The sequence below is a fragment of the Coloeus monedula genome (genome assembly GCF_965178545.1).
Source record: "Coloeus monedula genome assembly, chromosome: 9".
Classification (NCBI taxonomy): Eukaryota; Metazoa; Chordata; class Aves; order Passeriformes; family Corvidae; genus Coloeus; species Coloeus monedula.
In genome coordinates this window covers 22,559,858-22,579,400 of record NC_138789.1, presented here as the reverse complement: position 1 = coordinate 22,579,400, position 19,543 = coordinate 22,559,858, and the positions used below count along the sequence as shown (strand labels likewise).

The following is a 19,543-nucleotide window of genomic DNA, read 5'->3' as shown; positions in this document are numbered from 1 at the left end:
CCGAACCCCAACGTGCGAAGTGCTCAATGTGTTGCGTGGGAGGAGGAGGTTTTATTTAGCTGCACGCTCCCTTCCTCGCTGCTCAGGCTTTCCGTCGCTAACGCTATGTGTGAGCAGCAGGCACTGAGGGGTAGCCCCGGGAACCCCAAAAAAACGCACCTACTTTTTGCACCTTGCGACCTCCTCCTCCTTAATCTGTCACAGCGGCCGCGGTGAGGGATCAGGGATGAGCTGAGCTTTGGTGGGTTGAGTCACCCCAGGCGTCCATGCCCTCCTGGTCCCTGTAGATGCAGACAGGTGACCCTATAGAGGCAGTCGAGGCTGCTCTGGATAGCTGCAGCTGGGAGTGGCGGGCAGGATGCTGGGGAGGAGGATATTAAGAGTGCAAGCGTCTGGGATACCTAGTGATGGGGCCGGATAAGCGCTCATGGTAGACAGATTAGTCATCGGTTCCTGATAGGGGATAATCGCTGGCTTGTCTGCTCTTTATCTTCGAGATAAGGATGAGGCTGGGGGAGGGAAGGAAAAGGCACAGAAAAGCTCAGAGGGCCAGCATGGACTGTCCCTGGCTGTGATTGTCCCTCGTGCCTTATGTCAGGACTCTGAGCTGACTCTGATGGTACCCTCTGAGCAGGATTCGCCCCTCGCTGAGGGCTCAGGGTTTAACTGCGTCTCCAGGCCTATGGCAGAGGAGTGGGAGTGGGATCAGGATCAGGGCATGTGTGACAAAAGTCCTCATGCTCCTCCAGGAGCTGTGATTTCCTTTCTGCTGCTTCAGCTCTCGTCCCAATTATGTGATTGTGTCGACTATAAATTATTCTGCAGAGGGAGCAGGAGCATCCTGTCCCTTCAGCATGCCTAGAGCTTGCTGGAACTTCTCTCAGGCAGTGAGTGTTAGGAGAAATAAAAGTAATTTTGTAAAGGACATTAAATACAAATAACTGTATCTTACCAGGTCAGGAGTGTTCTCAGCCTTTGCTGGAGGAGCAGAACCCCTGAGGTTGATGTTGTCTTGCTTACAAGCCAGGAACAGACACTTGCCCTGCTGAACAGGCATCCTGGAGCACGATTTTCATGAATTGTATTTGAGCTCCTGGTTCAGCAACACACAAGACTGGGGTGTGCACAGCGTCCCAGGCTGCCTCTGGAGGAAAGTGGTGTCTGCTCCCCAACCAGATCCCAGTTGTGGAAAAGACATCATGAAGATTTAATTGGGAATGTGTCAGCTACACCATCCCATGGCTCCTCATGCAGCACCTTGCTCTTCCTGTGCTGACCCTCTTCCCCTCTTGAGAGGGAGATGAGATGGGAGAAGCAGACGAAAGTGGAGTGGAGCATCCTCCAGCTGCAGCAGTCCCTCCTTGGCACTGGTTTTCCCTCAGGAGCTTTTGTATAGCAGGACCCAAAAGCAGACAGCTGAAAATCCAAGTTCCGGTTCCATTTTGTGCTCTTGGCTGCTCGCTGGAGTTGTGCTGCTGCCTGTCCTGTGAGCCCTGGAACCCATGACTGGGGGAGGTAGGGTAGTGCTTGGGGGGGAAAATGGGAATCGAAAGGGGCAAGGCAAGGGAAATTCGGTCCAACTTGTTTAAATCAATTGTGGGTTTTCTTTTGTTCTCTGGAAGATGAAATGCAGCCTGTGAATGCATATGTGTGCCTGCCAAAAGCCCTGCTCTGGTCACAGTTTGCTCTTTGAAGGATTATTGATCCTTTTTTCTTTCCTGTGGAGGGTTTCTCCCAGGCAGGTATATTGATGCCCAGGGACTTGTCTCCTGTCCTAAAGCAAACGAGGGGCAGGATCAGGTGTTTAACCCAGGGCTCTGGAGCCCATATGCAGTAGTCACCTTTGTTACGCTGTTCCGAACATGGGGAAGGGCTTGCAGGAATTGGAGCTTTACTGATGTTTTAACAAACCGGTGATGTGGAGCAGGAGCACCCTGGGCAATCCCTGGAGCCATGGAGCGCTCCGGGCTCTGCAGCTGTGCTGCCCACACTCCTGGGGCTTTGGAGGAAGGCAGGTCCCTGGTCTTCCTCAGCCTCACTTCACATGGGGTGGAGAGGGTGAGGGGCCGTACAAGCATTAGCCCTGTGGTCAGGATGCCTCCTTATGGCTGCTGCCACCGCTGTTAGAGGACAGCACAGTGCTGCCAGCTGGGGCTCACTGCCTAGGAGTTGTAATGCTATGGAGCAGCGAGGAGTCCCCAGGCAGGTTCAAAGGAGGAACTTTATTTACAAAAAACCCGGCCTTTTTATGCCATTAGTTGGTTGTTAGTTTACATAGTTTTAAGGCACAACAAACCAAATTTAACCAACCACCATACACCACGGTGCAGGCATGAGGCGTTCATGCAGCATGCCTCACTTCCTCTATTCTAGCTGAGTCATTCTCCCACAGTCCATTTCTACTCAGGCTAAGTAACAGGCCAGAGCCATGATTTTACCAGGCCTTCCCTTTACAAAGCTTTATCTATCGGTCACAAGGAATCAAGCTGGTTTTCTGTCACTGAGATGATAAAGGTGGGTCCCTATAAAATTGAGGTATGTCCACTCCTTGCTAGTGGGGCTGCTGATCCTGCTGCCATAAACATGGTTGTCTCTCTTCTCCTCCCCTCCCATCCTCTCAGGTGCTCCTGACCCCACTGCTGGGGCCAGCATCGACGACGAGAACTGCTGGCACTTGGACGAGGAGCAAGTCCGAGAGCAGGTGAAGCTGTTCCTATCTCAGGGAGGGTACTACGGCTCGGGGAAGCAGCTCAACTCCATGTTTGCCAAGGTGAGGAGCCGGCTGCTCTCTCCCATCTCTGCTCGGCGTGTCACATAGCTGGCAGTCGCTGGCTGCCCTGGCAGAGTGCCCATCACAGCTGGGAATCTCTGCTCCAGTGCCTTCTCGCCCTGTCGCCGAGCAGGCGGTTGTAATCCAGGCTCTGGGTCAGGCCTGGATTGTCTCACCTGCTGCCCTGGCAGGTCCCTTCCTCCCATGAGTGCCATTGATCCCTGTGCAAGGAAGGGCATTCCCCCATCTCCCCTTCAGCACAGTGGGGAAAAAGCCAATTCTGCAGAGCTTACTAAGACCATGGGAAGGTGGGATCATAACCCACAAGTCCCACCAACCTATGGGCTTTTCTCTTTCTTTGCAGAAGGGCCTTGTTTACATGTTCTTAATCTCGATCCCCTTCACAGCCTGGCTGTATCTGCTACTCAATTGAGCTCCAACTAACCTCATCACAGCCATTGCATGAGGGTTATAATTTATGGCTACACATTATACATACACACACATATGTCATATATGTATGTATTTACAGTTTGGACCCTCAGGCTAAAGGAGCTGTGGGTTGCCAGCCGCATGAAAATGTCTTAAACACCTCTGAGGAGCCATGGTTTGTCTCACTGAAGACTTTCTCTTTGTCCTTCCCAGGTCCGGGAGATGCTGCGCATGAGGGACTCCAACGGGGCCAGGATGCTGACGTTGATAACAGAGCAGTTCATGGCTGATCCTCGGCTCTCCCTCTGGAGGCAGCAGGGGACGGGCATAACAGAGAAGTGCCGGCAGCTCTGGGATGAGCTGGGTAAGGGTCACTGCCTTGCAGAGAGGAGCAGAGTTACCTGGGCTGCTGGTCCAATGGGGACATCATCACAGAGGCCCTGGATCAGGCCCAAACCACACAGTTCAACACCTTAAACCAGCCCCTCTCCTGCACAGGGATCAAGGATGACGGGTGTGCTGTGTGTGGCTGGTCCCATACTTCCAGCAGGCTGGTGCTTGGTGAGCTGCCCCAAAGCCTTTGCAAGGGAGGACACAGGGCTGGTTAGCCCTAGGGGCTGGCTGTAGCCTGCATGTGGAAGTGCTGTTCCTGGAGGAGCTGTGATCCAGAGAGGGAAAGGCAGGTTCTCAAGTCTTGTCACATCTCACAGATTCTGCCTGTTGTGGTGCACGTTTCCAGGGTGAGGGGGGCAGGATGGGCAGCACAGAGCCTGGCTGTAAGGGAAATGCAGTTCTGGGTAATTCTAGCTAAGCACCTTAGACACCAGCTCAGCTGGCTGACCCTGTAATATCATTAGAATAAAACATTTAGATGACGTGGGCTTGGGGAGGTTGGTTGTGTGGTGAAGTTAACCCTGCAGTTCTGGGCTCTTCCTGGACATATGGGATCTTGGGTGAATAGTTTGACTTGAGCCATAGTTTGATGAGTAAGTTTGAGCTCCTGTGCAGCCTGCTGGTAGGAGATACTATGCAAGGGCAAGGGCTGATGGTCTGGCACCAAAGAGATATGGTAGAGCAGGAAGAAGGATTAGGATGACCTGGGATTTGGAGCATCTGAGACTGCAGACCCACCTACCAAGTGCCCAACAAATGCAAACAGAAATGAGCCTGGGGACTCTGGCCAAGCTATGCAGACAAGATCTGGGCAGGGGTGGGATGTCTTGCTTCTGTATGAAGTTTCCTGGATGGAAATAACCACACCAGCTCTGGAGAGCTCATCTATGCTTGCTTGCCAAGAAGATATTTCCAGGATTTTGGGATGCTGCAGCTAGACAATTGGATATGCAAGGATCCTGGAGAGGTGGCCAAGTCCACCAAGCCAGAATTTCCACATGGAAAAAAGCAAACACATTGGTGATATATGAATGGATGGGTGTGTGGGTAGGTCTGGACGCAGGAAGCAATTTGCTCAGAATTACAGATAATTTGGCCAGATTTCCAAGCTGCTATCCAAGCCGAGAGCCCTCCCTCCCTTCCTGCACAGGCGAGGGTAGAGTGGTTGGGTTTCAGTCCTGGCTTAACTGTACAAGGACCAGGTTGGTGCACACAGTTTTGGTCAGCAGAGTGGGAGGAGGTGGCAGCATGTCCCTGTTGGCAGATGGCAAAGTGGCTGGGGAATGTCAGGGCCCTACCAGTGCTGGATCAACACGACAGCAGGGGAAGCGTAGTGCCAGCCAACACACGTCAGAGCAGCTCACCTGGCGTAGGCATGTCACACATGAGGGTCTGAGCATCTCCATGCTGAAGAGAAGCTCCTGTAGAGGACACGATGATGTTCCAAGAAGCAGCTCCAGGACAAGATGGGCATGGACTATACTCAAAGCAGGGATTATTCCCCATTTTACAGAAGCCTTCTGTGTTGGGCAGTGTGTGCCTTGGGCAGTGTTTACTGTAGGAGCAGAGCATCTCTCTGAAGGAGTTGTGGAGGCACAGAGAGACCAGAGCTGCTCTGAGTTGGGGGTGTTCGCCAGTAACAAACATCAGGAATGCAGAGTGGTGTCCCAAACTACCTGTGGGTGGGTAACAGTAGCCAGGGCACGTGGGGCAGTGGAAGCACCACGTTTAACCACTGCCAAAGCTGCCAGCATTACCATTGCTGCTGAAGGGAGAGATGAGGGGCCTGTTGCCAGCTGCCATGGGAAGCCCTGGCACAGACCACAATCCTCCACCACTTAGAAGCAAAAAATGGGCCTTTTGGAAATTATTTTGGGCACGTGTTTAATAATTAATAATTGATTTTAGCAAAGACTGCATCACAGACTTGCGTGGGATTGGAAGAAGATCAGCCTTAAAGAAGATTGTGGATTTATGCTGGGGAAAATGTAAAGGATTTTGCAGGATTTCAGAGTTATAAAAAAACCCCCAAAATTAAAATAAAAACGGGATCATTCGCTTGTGCATGTGCTGCCAACTGAACCTCTATTGCCCCGTCTGCTGGGGAGCCAAAGGAAGGACCTGCTGGATGGAGAGCTCAACAGCGTGGGAGTATTTGCCCTGGCGCATTAGTACTTACGATTAAAGCCTAATTACAAAAAATAGATGAAAAACCAGCTGAAGTGCAGCCTGACCTTAATCTGCCTGGAGACGGGTTTATTTATCTCGGCCACTTGTTTACAGTGGGGAATTTCAGCAGATTAAGCTGGGGAGCGACCCTGTGGGAAACAGGAGAATTTCTTTGATGGTTTGGAAACTTGGGCGCGGGATCGGAGTGCCTGTCTTCTCTGGGGCCGGCAGCCAGGACCACTGGTCTGGGAAGGCTCTGACCCCCCTGTCCCTGCACCCAGCCCCGTCATTGAAAAGCATTTTTGTTTAGAGGCTTAGCTTAATCGTGATCTGCTGCTTTGTTCCCCACTTAACCTCCTGCTATCAGAAAGTTCAGATGAAGGTTTCTGCAGCATGTGAAGAGACATGGAGTCTGACTTGGCGTGGCATTTCGGCTCAGGACAGGAGTCACTTGTGCTGTCAGCTGATGTCACTTGACCACAGGGCTCAGAAAACTACTCTATTATATCTCCCAGATAATTATCATGACCGAGAGAGATGCAAATCTCACTTCGCTCCTGCTTCCCATCTCCCCAGCACATAGTTCCTTCTGCAGGAGAGCCCAGGGGCATAATGTTTTGGCATGCAAAGGATGCCTCGGAGGGCTCCCAAAAATAGGCAGCAAAGTCATGAGGCTTCCGAGGAACGCATATTAGCGGAGCTATGGGAGCCAAAAATCCAGTGGGTGCATCCCATTCCTGGGGGCGGTGAAGCTGGAGCACCAAGCCTTGTTACTGCCTATCAGCCAAGTTCTGTGCACCCTCAGACATGCTGAGTTGAAACTGCCTGAGGCTGCTTTTCACACAAGCAGCCCCAAAGTGGGTGAAGAAGAGCAACGACAACAGGCAGGAGTGCTGATGGGAAGGGAATGCCCGACACCCAGAGTGGAGTGCAGGTTTTATCTCATGGCCACCCAAGGAGGTGGGAAGTTTTATCCCCTTCCTTAAGGAAGACTCATTTTCTGGAGCCGAGATCTGATTTTTAAAAACATGCCATGTCTGTGTGTCCCCTGTGGAGCCTGCAGGAGCCTGGGAGTGAGTGACATGGACCTACCCTGGGAAGGATGGGCCCCTAAGGAGGTACCTCTTTTACACATTAATTAATTGCTGATGATGCAGCACAAAAATCTTAACATGCCCCGCCCCCCCAGTTCATCAGAAAGAAGTGGGGTTTTGGTGGGATGTCCTGGAAGCAGAGCTGGAGCTGAACTGGGCAAGGGCTGCTTTGGACATTTGCTGATGATCAATGCCTGCAATTGCTTTTCCCGTGCCCATTCCTGGATGCGATGCTGCTGCCACCATCTGCGCTGTGACGCGGTGACGTCTCTCCTGCCAAGCCTGGCGGCTCCAAGGAGCCAGACATGCACAGCCACCATGCCTTAATAATGTTTTGAACCAGACATGTCCACAAGTTCCAGCTGGCAAAGGATTGGTCTGGGGACATGCACCCCAAAAAGCACCACCAAAGCTCAGCGTTAACGCAGAGGAGCGGAGAGACACCAGAGTGGAGCCAGGGCCAGGACATTGCTGCTCAGCCTGGTTTTGCCTCGTGTTGTCTGGCAAGGGGACCGGCTGCTCTGGCTCCTGTCGGAACTGCAGCCTCGCTTGGGGCTGTTTGGCTCAATGGCAGGGCTGTGCAGCTGGGGAACTGCTGCTCAAAACACAGCCAGCGAGGGAGGTGGCTTGGGCTTGTGGAGGAATCTCCTTGTTGCGCAGTGGAGGCATGTTGGGTGATGTTGTCCTGCCACTGGCTGTCACTTTGGGATGGGAACTTTGGCTCTGGGAGTGATGGAGAGGTGAGGGAGAGCAGCAGGCTGGGCAGGGAGAAGGAAGGTGCTCCATGTCTCTGCTGAGCTCATGGAGGAGAGGCAGGGAGGGTGTTTCTGCAGGAGGCTGTGCTGTCCCACGTGTGTGACAGGATTTGACATGGGCAGAGAGAGGAGCAGCAGGGACTGCTCAGCCGGAGGGGATCCCTGGGGATACCTCACATTGCAGCTGTGGCAGCCCACAGCCATCCCACCCCGCAGGGAGGCACAAAGGAGGGGACTTGCTGCATCTTGGCAGCCTTGCAGGGAAATTTGGGTAGAAATGGAATTAGCTAAAGAAGAATTCATGGGTTTGCACTTACTTAGGTTGCTGTTGCCCTTGTCAGAGCAGTGAGTGACCCGGAATAGTCTGCAAGGCTCAGGTAGCAGCAGCAGTGTGAGCCCTGTGTTATGAAAGGATGAGCTGGATCTTAATGATCACAGATGTCCTTGGTCCTAGTTTTGCCTCTCACACAGCAGACAGCATCATCAGCATCATGTGAGGTCCCATGGTTGACCCAGAGGGTGTCAGTGTGGGTGTCCTACTGGTGGGCAACTTGGCTTGCGAGATCCGAAGGACTTGCATCTGGGAGGGCTCTTGCCTGCAAGACATCAAGCCAAGCTCCAGGTTCCTCTGCTGCCTCCTCTGAAGGCTGGGGGCTACTAGGGATTGAAAAAGGAAAAAAAAAAGAAAGAAAATACACCAAATCTCCTTTTTAAATAGTTGAATGCAAATGGCCTGAAGAACAATGGCAGATGAAATAGCATTCAGAGCAGGTTTTAAAGCACTTGGAACGTGGGTAGGATCAAAATCAGGTTAGTCTTTGGAGATACAGACACTGCAGCTTGCCAGGGTGTTTTTAAGCATGCTTTGATGTGTAGTTCAAACACTAGATTTGTCCTGGCAGACAGAAGCACTCACAAATTCATACACAGCCGCTCTCTCCTTCCCTCCTCCCCACTGTCCCCCATCTCATGAGATTATAATTTAGCTTCATTACGGAGGAGTTTTACTTTGTCCTGGTTTCAGCTGGGATAGAGTTAATTTCCATTTTATTTAAAAGCCATGTAAATCCCCCTCCTGGGTCCATGCATTGTGCTGAAATGAGTTTACAAACCTCGATGGAACCTTGCAGGCTCTCAGGGTGAGCACGGCGGCCAGAGAGCTTTGCCCTGTGTGTATGGCGGTGGCACCTCCGTGATTTCTTGGCTTTGTTTAGGGGCGCTGTGGGTGTGTGTGGTGTTAAACCCGCACTGCAAGCTGGAAGAGAAATCCTGCTGGCTCCGGCAGCTGCGCAAGTGGGGTGAGATGGACGTCTGTCCCCTGGAAGATGGCAATTATGGTAACGAGCTTCCCAACATCACTAATGCGCTTACGCAGAGCTCCGGTCACAGCCAAGGTGAGTCTGGGCAGGGAGTGGAAATCCAGCTGACAGCCACAGGGGTTGGGTCCAGGTTAAAACTCACCCCAAAGCTAAGAGAACTTGCTTCAGCTGCTGTTGATGTTTCTGGGAGTCATAGGAATACAAAATATTTCTCTTCCCAGTCTCTTGTTTTCTATATAAATGTTCACTTCTTTGCTACAGGGCAAAGTCGCCCGTGTTTTGAGTATCAAATTAGAGACCATTTTAAAGCAATTTGACTTTGGGGGAGTTTAGACCCCTACAGTGTGTCCAGGTTTGGGCATGGGGTAATACAGCGAAACAGTACTGCTTGCAACAGAGCAGAGCTGAGCTCAGAAGTCCTGGCTGTAATGTGAGAGTGAGGAGCTGGAGATGGTGCAGAGCCCCTTTCCCAGCCCTTGAGCCTCACTTAAAGGCTGTGATTCAGGTGACAGGGAGGTCATTAGCCAGGAATGTTAACGCAGTTCAAGTGCAGAGCACAGACAGAGCAATGTAGTTATGGGGTTGTTCCTTAGTGCTAAAATAGTTTTTCAACCGCTGACAAAGCATTTGATCCCTTTAAATTTAAGCACTCTTTCTCCTTCCTTTTGCCTGAAGTAGACATTAATTGAAAGTTATTGCTCTTCACATGCCTCTGTCTGCTGCACTGGAATTGCTCTTTGGTGTATTATGCATGGCCAAAGTGGGTGGAGGAGAGGGGGACAGCAGCCATACCACAGGGGAAACTTCATTCTTCTGGGTGGGATTAGTCCCTCAGCAGCAGTTTGGGAGCGTGACTGTCCTTCCAGCCACCCCAGCCATGGTCAGGACTGCATGCCCAGCCTCCCTATGCTCTTCCTCAGGGAGCAGCTTAATTTAAACCTGGCCCTGCTCTGTGTCCTGCACCATGGACTATCCCCGTGGTGTTCCCAGCTCTCCCAAGGATTTGCTCTGGCATTTGGGGAAGGTTGCTGGGGCTGAACAGATCACTTTTTTTAGACTTGCAGGGAGTTCCCAAAGCACATGCCAGGGTTGTCCCCTTCTCCCTGTGCTCCTGCTTCTCCAAGAAGGGGACTGAAAGCAGCATGGGTCCTGGAGGTGTCCCGGGGTTCATGTTTGTGCATATGCAAATACTGCTCCGGATTGTTGCCAGCCTCTTTTATTACTGAAGAACAGCTGATTCTTGAAATCCTTCCTGGTAAAGTGAGCAGGCTTGGTTCTCAACATACAAACACCTGTTTAATTTCTCTCCACCTCAGGGTGCCTGCAGCATTCCGGCTAATTGCTTGTTGCCATCGTTTCCGGAGCATGTTTACCCAGCCTCCCTGGATCAGCTTTGAACAGTGCCTTTTGTTTTCCACCCTTGAATGCATTTAACTCGGCCCCTCCTGCGGGTTGCAGGACCTAACATGGAGTGTTGCACCCCCTTTGGGGCTTCCTGTTTTGCAGCCTGCCAGCTGTGTTTGGCCTTCGTGATCCAATGTGGCTGGAGTGATAGTGGGGTTGCTCCGGACAGGCTTTTTCCTCATGACAAACCACTTGTCTTGATCAATCTGGATGGGGTGAAATGCTAATCTAGCATTTGGTAGCTTCAGAAATGTCCATGAAGTTACAGAGCAGCTCTGAAGAGGAGAGCAGACATCCTGTGCAAGGCAGCAGTGGGGTTTCAGATGATGCTGTCTCCTCCCTTCCAGCCCTCTCACGCAGCCCACAAAGGTTGCTGGAAGATGGAAGTTCCCCCCGTCACCCGGAGGTAGATCAGACACACTCATGTGGTTCCCTTTGTGGCTTCATGTGCTGCTGATCTAAGAAGCTGCAGTTCAGTGAAGCTGAGACTGTGTTGGAGCAGAGGAGAGCTCATGGTGCTGGCAGGGCTGTAATGCTGAGGGAGCCCAGTCCTGACCCTGGGGCAGCTGCCTGCATGCTCAGTGTCACAGGGAAGGGAATGCAGTGCCAGGTTTCAAGGCATCAGCCTTGTGTGTGACAGTGGATTGCGGTCACAAAGCAAATGGATGGGTGGTCCCTGCCTCTTTTCTCACCTCTCTGACCAAGTCAGCTGTTCTAGCAAGTTACTTAGCAATGCTGTCTGAGGAGACATTAGTCTCCCTCAGAGATGGGGTAGGCAGTACAGGGATCCAAAGTCAGAGCTCATGTCCATCTCGGAAATGACTGAGGTGAGACCAGGTTTTGCTTTCATTGTAAAAGCAGATCTCTGCCCAGGGAGGTCATATCTGGGAGGAGGAACAGGCTGCCCCTGCCCCAGCAGGGCACTGATGGTTTTTCTCTTTGCAGACTCGCTGGCCAGGCCAAGACGAACCGTGTTCACCCGGGCGATCGAGGGCTGTGACCTTCACTGGCAGGACAGCCACCTGCAGCGCATTATCAGCAGTGACTTCTACATGTCCCCCTCCTACCAGCGGGAGGGCGAGAGCCTCCTCTTCAACTCCCAGGGACAGCCCCTGTGGCTGGGTGAGCATCCAAACCAGCAGCCCCTCGCATGGCCTGTGTGAGTAGGGTTGCTCGTGGAGAGGAGTCACCCGAGGCTACCCTGGGTCGTTGCAAGTTTCTGCATCCTAGACTGAAATTGCTGCTCTGGCCCTTGGCCTGAGGAGTGGGATGAGCAGAAGAATTTGATGCCCACCCAAACCCCAGCCACAGTCCTTAGAGCAATCTCCACATATTTACAGTCTGGGCTTCTCTTGGGCAGCTTGGACCAAGCTCATCATGTCCCTTTTCATCCTGCCAGTGTTTAGCTGTCCCCAGAGCAAGCTCTCACTGTTTCCAGTACTGGGGGTCTGGGCACTTAAAGTCTTTTGAAAGTTGACTGCAAAGCACAGCTGTATCCTCTGGATTTTCTCTTTCCTGCTCTCACCCTCTTGTTAGTCTTCCCTGAAAGGCAATTAGCCGTCAATACAGTTAAGCCTCATGTGAGCTTAAGGCATGCTGGGCCAGGCAAGCCCAGAGCCCTCCCATGTTGAAGACTTTTAGCCCAAGTACCTCAAGCCACACAAATTCTCTCCTGCAAAGTCATGACCCTGGGCAGATCTGCAGACCCTCAACAGTTCCTTGTCTGGGATGAGAACGAGTGTCATGAAGGGCTTTGGGGGGATCCTGGTGTGGCTGTCAGCCCTCAGACCCCAGAATGGGAGACACAAGTCCCCACTCACCTTCAGGAAGGGGGATTACCCTACAGTTAAAGAGTTGAATATATGAACACAGAACAGGTCAAAGCCCACCACTGCACTGTCATCCACTCCAGAAGCTGGGGTCTGCCACCAGGAAAGAGAATATTTAAAGTTGTCTAGAGATGTAGTTTCTGGAGTAGCAGGCACTAAGTTGCTGTTAATGCCAGGAGATAGGAAGGGCCCATATGAAGGCTGCTGGGACACCTTAGCTGGAGCAGGAGAGGATATTTCTGCTATGGGAAGAGTTCTGGGCAGCTGCAGGCAGCAAATCGCCTTCCCACACAGCCACAGACAGCAGTGCTGGGTTAGCACATCCATGGACTCCATCTGGAATGGACATGGTGGCCACAGCTCCCCCGTCCTGAGCCTAATCTGGATTCTGGTGGGCCCTTTTCCCCACCTGGTTGGTGCATGTTATTTTTCTGATGTATTTGCCATGATTTTTGGATTTTGCGCTTTTGCTTTCTTGGCACCTCTTCAGGGACTCAGTGCTGGGAGAGGAGTGTGATTTGTCAGCAACTTCCAGTGATGAATTCAGCGAGAAGATGAATATTTCATCCATTTAGCAAATGAAAAGAGGGAGCAACAAGAAGCTCTTTTACAGATGTGTTTGTTCTGAAATCTCTTCCTCGTGTATTCCTTGTGGGTGACCTTTGGGATGTGGATACTCCATTTGTGGAGGTGGTTGTCTGCATTTTCAGAGCTTTCTGAGTTCTTCCAGGAGTAGAAATTATCCCTCTACCATACCTTCAGATCTTCTGTGTTTGCCTGGGTTTTTTTTCTCCCCTTGGTAGGACATTTTGAAAGAAAATGGAATTTTTGCTGCTTGTTATGCAGCATGTCATGTCATCTGCTCCTGCTAATTTCTCACTCAGTCATAATCCTCTCCACAGTTGCTTGTGATTTCAGGTGAGCAATAAGCAGGAGGAGCAGATGAATTCCTAAGCAACTGTGAGTCTTGGGAGGGGGTTTCGTGCAACTGTTCCTAATAATAAAACACCAGGTAGGAGAACTGCAGAAGAGACAGGATGTCTGCAGAGCTCGCTCCATGGAGGTGTTAAGGAATCAGTTCAAAGCATCGCCCCAAGTCTTCCAGTGCCTCCAGCACAGTGCTGGATGCCCAGCCTCACCCCATGTATCATCACCTGTGCCATGAGAGCAGAGAGAGATGTGGGACAGGACAGCAAGAAGTGTTTGTGGGCAGAGCAGTGAGAGAAGTTGGGATAAGCCATGCAGATTTTAGGAGAAATGAGTGTCAAGATTGTAACAGCCTGTGCTGGAGCTGTCGTATTGCAGCAATGGTGTGTTGGAACAGCCTCCATTAGAGAATCTTTGCGGAGGTGGGGATTTAGGTATTGACGTGGCTGCTGTGGGTTGAATGTGGCAGGAGTCCCGTTAGTATTCCTGGTAGGCATCCTTTCCAGGAGCAGGGAGAAATGGATGAATTCACGAGTTTAGCTGGGGTGTGGGAAAGATGAGTAGAAGAGGCCCCGTGAGTACCATCCTGTAAATGCCTGTGCTCCTCTGGCTCAGCCGTGCCCCTGTTCCTTGCCTTGCAGAACACGTCCCGACAGCCTGTGCCCGGGTGGATGCGCTGCGCTCCCACGGTTATCCTAGAGAAGCTCTCCGACTAACTGTTGCCATAATCAACACCCTGCGACTGCAGCAGCAAAGGCAGCTGGAAATATATAAGCATCAGAAGAAAGGTATGAGTAGAGCTACGTGAGAAGTGTCTTGTGATGTCTGGCTGGGGTGTCTCGGTTGGTTGGAAAAGTCTTTTCCACCTCCAAGAATTGTGCTGCCCCATTCAGAGTGCCAGAAGTGGAGGGTGGGCAGCCCTGCAGAGGATTGCTCATGTCCTAGGAAGACAAACTGAGTTGCTTGAGCCAAGCTGGGTTTGACACCCCCATGCTAAGGACAGAGCTGCCCCCATGCTGTCTTCAGGCTGCTGGAGTAGGGATGTTCTTGTTCCCACTGTCACTGTGTCTGGTTGCCTGTAAGGGTTGCCCAGGCAAGTGCTGCCTGCATTCAAGAGGAGCTGCCTGACTGCAGAGCAGCAGTAACTGGCTGTGTGTGCTACTTCCACCTTGCATTTTCTGAGTAGATGTTCCAGGAGACAAGCCCAGTGTTCCTCCTTTTGCAGTTGCAATTGGCAGGGAGCCGGGGTCAGTTACTGCAGCACTGCTGAAGGTCAGCGACTTCTGGTCCTTGCCAGCTCAGCCAGCTTGAGATCACCAAAAGATGGAGTTTTTAAGAATCACTGGAAGTCTTTGTTATCTCAGGAGAGATTTCTCCTTGTGTTTCCAAAACATTCAGGTTACCACTGCAAATCAGTCCATGAGCTGCAGGTCTGGCATTACGGACCTATAGAGGGACTCTGCTGACCCTCATGTCCTCTTGGAACAGAGAATGAGTTGCTGCATCTTATGTGGCCTTAGGGACACCTTTTTTTGTGTGTGTGCCTGCTCCCTCAGTTATCTGTGCAGGGTGGCTGCTCCTTGCTACTCCTTGCCCTTGTGAACTACCATGCCAGAGTTGGCCCTGGAGGTCCTTGTGACCCAAGTTGTGGGATAAGAAAAGTCCTCTGGTCTCAGAAGCCTCTGTGGGTGCGGAACTTGTCTTTAAATTCCTTACTTTTACCATTGTCCTGTTCTATTTTATCCAGAGCTGCTGCAGCGAGGAGCAACAACCATCACCAACCTGGAGGGCTGGGTAGGCCACCCTCTGAACCCCATCGGCTGCCTCTTTCTCACCCTGACTGAAGCTTGTAGACTAGAAGAGGAAAATTGCCTTGAAATTTCAGGTACCAAGTGCTCCTCCTGGATCTCTTCCTGATGGCTGTGGCTGAGGTGGGTGCAGATCTGGGGCTCTGGACACCTGGGCTCTGAGTCCCCCCTCTGCCCTGGCAGGAGCAGCCAGGGCAGAGCTGCAGTGCAGGCAAGGAAGGTAGTGAGGAGAAAGAAACAGAGTTTTCCCAGCCCCAGGGTTTGCAGCCAGAGCAGAGCAGGGATGAGGCATGCTGGTCCAGGGGAAGGCTCCGGTGTCAGCTGTGCACTCTGTTGCACATGTCTTGGGTCTCCTGCATCTCCTAGTGAGAGCAGGGAGGGAGGGTGAAGCCCGTATCTCCCTCAGGGAACTTTAATCCATTGTTTCTGGGTAACTGAAAGCAGGCAGGAAGAGAAGTGTAGGTCTTCTGAAGTGAGAGGTTTTTCTCTGCAATGATTCTGCTATCTGGGAAGACTCTTCTAATCCCACTGTATCTCCTCTCCCTCCTTTCAGATGCTGGGGACTCCAAACCCCCAGTGTATCAACATGTGCCCGTTGTGACCGGCAGCCAAGACAATGGCGAGTCCTACCTGTCCCTGGCCTTAGAGGTAGCCCTGATGGGGATGGGTCAGCAGAGGGTGATGCCTGAAGGTCTCTATGCCCAGGACAAGGTGTGCCGCAATGAGGAGCAGATCATTGCCCGGCTGCAGGACCTGGAGCTGGACCCGGTGCTGGTGCAGACCCTGCGGAAGCAGTGCATCTTGCTGCTGGAAGGTGGGGACCTGGTTCATCTGGCTGACTTTTGTGTCTTAGCCAAGTGTTGGTAACATCTCTGAGGTGCCCTTTTCAAAATTTATGCCCATCGTGCTTCTTCCTCTCTGGATGTGGTGCAGAGACTGTAGCATGGCTGCTCTGCCCCATCGCCTGGCAAAGCAAGCGTTTACTGGCATCCCTAGAAAAAGACCAACTCAGAGGCAATATGGAGAAGGGTGCTAAGCACATGGGCTCAGTTTCTTATTTTCTTTTAGAAAAGGAAAGAGCAGCCCTGGGTCCAACTTGAGTAACATGCCAGGGAGCTGAACAGCAGATCCTCAGAGCTTTGGGGTGGTGCAAACCCCAGCCACAGATCCTGCTGTGCTAATTATGGCTGATGGGCTCTGCTTCTACCTAGGTGGTCCCTTCAGCGGCTTGGGAGAAGTCATCCACCGGGAGAGTGTCCCCATGCACACCTTTGCCAAATACCTGTTCTCTGCCCTGCTGCCCCATGATGCTGACCTGGCATACAAGCTGGCTTTGCGGGCCATGAGGTTGGTGCATGTTTAATTCTGTCTCTGCCCCCCTTTTTGTCTCTTTCCTATGCTTGGTGGGAATCTGGGATGCTTTGCAACTTTAGAGCGGGGATGAGAGTGGAGACAGGCTTGGAGCTTGCCATCCATGGGATCCTGTGCAGTATGTAGGGCCACTGGGCACAGCAGCAGTGCAAAGAGGTTCCTACTTTCCATCTGGATGATTCCTAGTTTATCAGCTCCATCTGTAGGGATTTGCATGGGTCCAATAATGTCTGCTGGCCCCCTCGCTCCAGGCTGGACCACCACTTGCCTGTCCCTGTGACAGGCATCCTCTGCCAGAGTGGGTCCCAGGCACACACAGGGCTGTCATCTGCCTTCTGTCTGCCAGGCCTCGGGCACCCTGCAGCCCTCCCTGCCTGCAAGACGGGCTGTTACCCTGGCACAGATGGGCGGATGGTTTGCCCCAGGCTCCAGGGTGTCGCAGAGCCAGGTGGAGAACACAGTTGCACTCTGCTCTCCATTAAAATGCATCTCTGTCTCTGGGACTGGGAACACAGCTGATGCTGAGAGCTGTCCCATCTCCCTCCCCTGTGCATGACGCACTTCAGACATCAGCTCATGTACTGCACTGTTTTGACAGGGATGGGTTCTGGAAAGGCTGGAGTTTCCCCAGCAAGTCAATGCTTGGAGGACTGTTCAACTCCAGAGCATCCCAGTGCTCTCTCCCTCTGTTAAAAGTCATGGCCCAGAGCATCACCTTTTTTGCAGCATTTCTGCAGTGACATGGGTCATCTCTCCCCAATACTGGGGGAAAGTTTGAAATCCCCCTATCCTGGGAAGAGCTGCTCAGCCCTAGTAAGAAGCCAAGGGCCTCTGTGGTCTGTGGAGACACCATGTCCTGCCAGACCTGAGACCTCTGGCCATCAAACAAGACCAAGGGCCCTAGGGATGCCATCTATTAGTACCTATCCCCTGCTCCCAGCTAGGATTCCCTGTGTTAGGGTATCTATGTCCAGGGCTGGAAAGGTTGGGCTTCTGCTGCCTTGTGGTTACCTCAAGCCTGCAAGCAGGGAGAGCAGAGACCCTTGGATGCTCTTCATGTCCAGGGCGGTTTCCCTCCTGCATAATTAGCCATCAAGTTAGCAACAACAGCACCAACTCAGGAGTTTAGGCTGGTGATGTGAGACTCCTGCTCCCTTTCTTTAGGCTTGCTTCTCCCCCAGGTTTTCCAGGCTTTTAGATATGCCCACAAAATCAGGCAACCTAACCTGGCTGCAGAGGCCCTGGGGAAATGTGCTGCTGCTTCTGATCATAGCCAAGCGTTTTAAGAAGAACCAGATGATACAGTTAGGAGTTCTGCTGGGTGCTTTGACATGAAAGGAGCAGGAGGGGAGGAGGGATTTTATTTTTTTTCTTCCTTTTTGTTTTCTCTGAGGTCTGTGCTTTTCCTTGCAAGTTTATAAATCACTCCACGGATCTTTCTCCCCCTTTCAAGTCAGTCTGAGATTGATCCCCATGCCCATGTGTTGAGCACGCAGCCTTGGGAGCCCCACACATGCACAGCAGCAGGATGTGTTCAAAGGCATTGCTGCAGGCAGCTGCCTGCAGGCAGCCCCTGCCTCGCCTTGGCAGCACCTCAGGGAGACGGGGTGAAGCTCGGGCTGGGCTGGGTCTGATGTTGCCTCCTCCTGCTTTCCCTTCAGGTTGCCTGTCCTGGAGACCACAGCACCGTCTGGCGACGTGACTCACCCTCACCACCTGGTCTCAGTGGTCCCCAGCAGGTACCCACGCTGGTTCACCCTGGGGCACCTGGAGTCACAGCAGTGCGAGCTGGCCTCCACCATGCTCACAGCAGCCAAAGGTCGGTGGCAGGGCAGTTCTGGGGCAGGGTTGATGGGACGATGCTGCACAAGAGCATTGAAGGGTTTTTCCGGGAGAAAAGAGGGAGCTGTTGCTTCTGCTCCCTCAAGCACTGGCAGAGGTGACTGGCTGAGTGCCCCGCTGACAGCCTGCTGTGGGCAGGGCACGGTGAGCTGGCCTTGAGAATCTAGAGTTTCTGGAATTCTTGTCCCAAAGGGCTCATGGTCCAGCAGGGCAGGATGGGAATTTCCCATGCGGTGCAGGCAGGTCTTGCAGCCACGGTGCTGCAGGTCCTGGGTAGTGCCCTGGGTGATGCAGGACCATGCCTGCCCTGCAGCACAGCCAGCTGCCAGGTCAGCAGTCCATGCCAGGCATGTCGTGGGGTCATGCCATGGTTTAGTTTGAAGCTGTTTATCCTTTCACCTCTGCTTTGTCTCTTCCAGCCCTGTGGTAATGATCCTGCGTGGGCTGTGGGAGGGAGAAGACCTCCCTGTGCACCAAACCACAAGTGGCTTTTGTGGGAGATGGGATCAGCAGTGCTGGGTGGGACATTTTGGTCCCAGCTGCAGGGGGCTTGTGAAACACCTCACTGGTCTCTTGGGCCTCTTCGGTTCCTGCCCAGGCATTATTATGAAGGCGAGCACAGGCTTTTCATTAAATATCCCCCTGACCAGAAACCAACCCCAGCAGGATGGCGAGGGTCTTGTGTCCCTTGAGGGTCAGTGAGCCAAGCAGTTGCCACTACCCTCTGATGTCCTGGTACTGCCAGCCTGGCAGAGAAGGTTTTTCTTTCCCAGTGAGAGGGAAGGAAAATGAGCTGTCAGAAAGCTCCAGCCTTGCTGCCTTGGCAGCCTCTCCTCTCCTCCCCTTCCATCCTCTTCCTCTAGGCTGCTTTACCAGGGCTGATGATGTCCTGCCCCTGATTTGCAGTGCCCTGATGAGGAGCTGGCACTTGGCTTATCCTTTAGGTCTTTTTCTCCCTTCCAGTGCCTAATGGGATGAGATTTTTATGCCGGGGATGTAGGGCTGTTGGATTGCATCTGTTTTTCCCACCGTCCCCTTCCTCAGGTGTTCCCCTGCTGCAGCATGTCCCAGTGTGATCCTGCAGCCTCTCTTGTCCACGCCCCCACGAGCCATTTTAGGGAGGCTTGGATTTTGGTGGCAGTGCAAGCGGCTGCAGTGGGTGGCAGGTGTTATCTTTAGCTATGAGTCACTCGAGATGTCTCCGTGTGTCCAGGTGCAGCACTGGGTTTTTCACACGGCTGTGCACGATTTGGTTGTCTTTGGATGAAGTTCATCTGCTCAGTCTGTGGCTGGGAGTAGAAACAAAGCTGGAACCTAATGTGGCATGTTGGCACCTGTGGTCTGCACACACCTCAAAGGTCCCACTCCCCACACTGTGTCCCACAGGGACTGATAGGAGGATTTCCCAACTTAGATGCAGGATCATGATA

General features: G+C 52.4%; 1 protein-coding gene across 1 annotated transcript in view; it reads left to right on the top strand.

Annotated features, from left to right (window-relative positions):
• Positions 1-19,543, top strand: part of ZSWIM5 (zinc finger SWIM-type containing 5) — a 97,140-nt gene that overhangs the window by 73,500 nt on the left and 4,097 nt on the right. Inside the window, exons 3-11 of the mRNA XM_082287466.1 lie at positions 2,622-2,770; positions 3,416-3,566; positions 8,828-9,007; positions 11,282-11,458; positions 13,734-13,880; positions 14,840-14,977; positions 15,454-15,714; positions 16,112-16,247; positions 17,933-18,090. Of these exons, the coding sequence (XP_082143592.1) occupies positions 2,622-2,770; positions 3,416-3,566; positions 8,828-9,007; positions 11,282-11,458; positions 13,734-13,880; positions 14,840-14,977; positions 15,454-15,714; positions 16,112-16,247; positions 17,933-18,090 (1,497 nt within the window). The remainder of the gene's footprint in view (positions 1-2,621; positions 2,771-3,415; positions 3,567-8,827; positions 9,008-11,281; positions 11,459-13,733; positions 13,881-14,839; positions 14,978-15,453; positions 15,715-16,111; positions 16,248-17,932; positions 18,091-19,543) is intronic.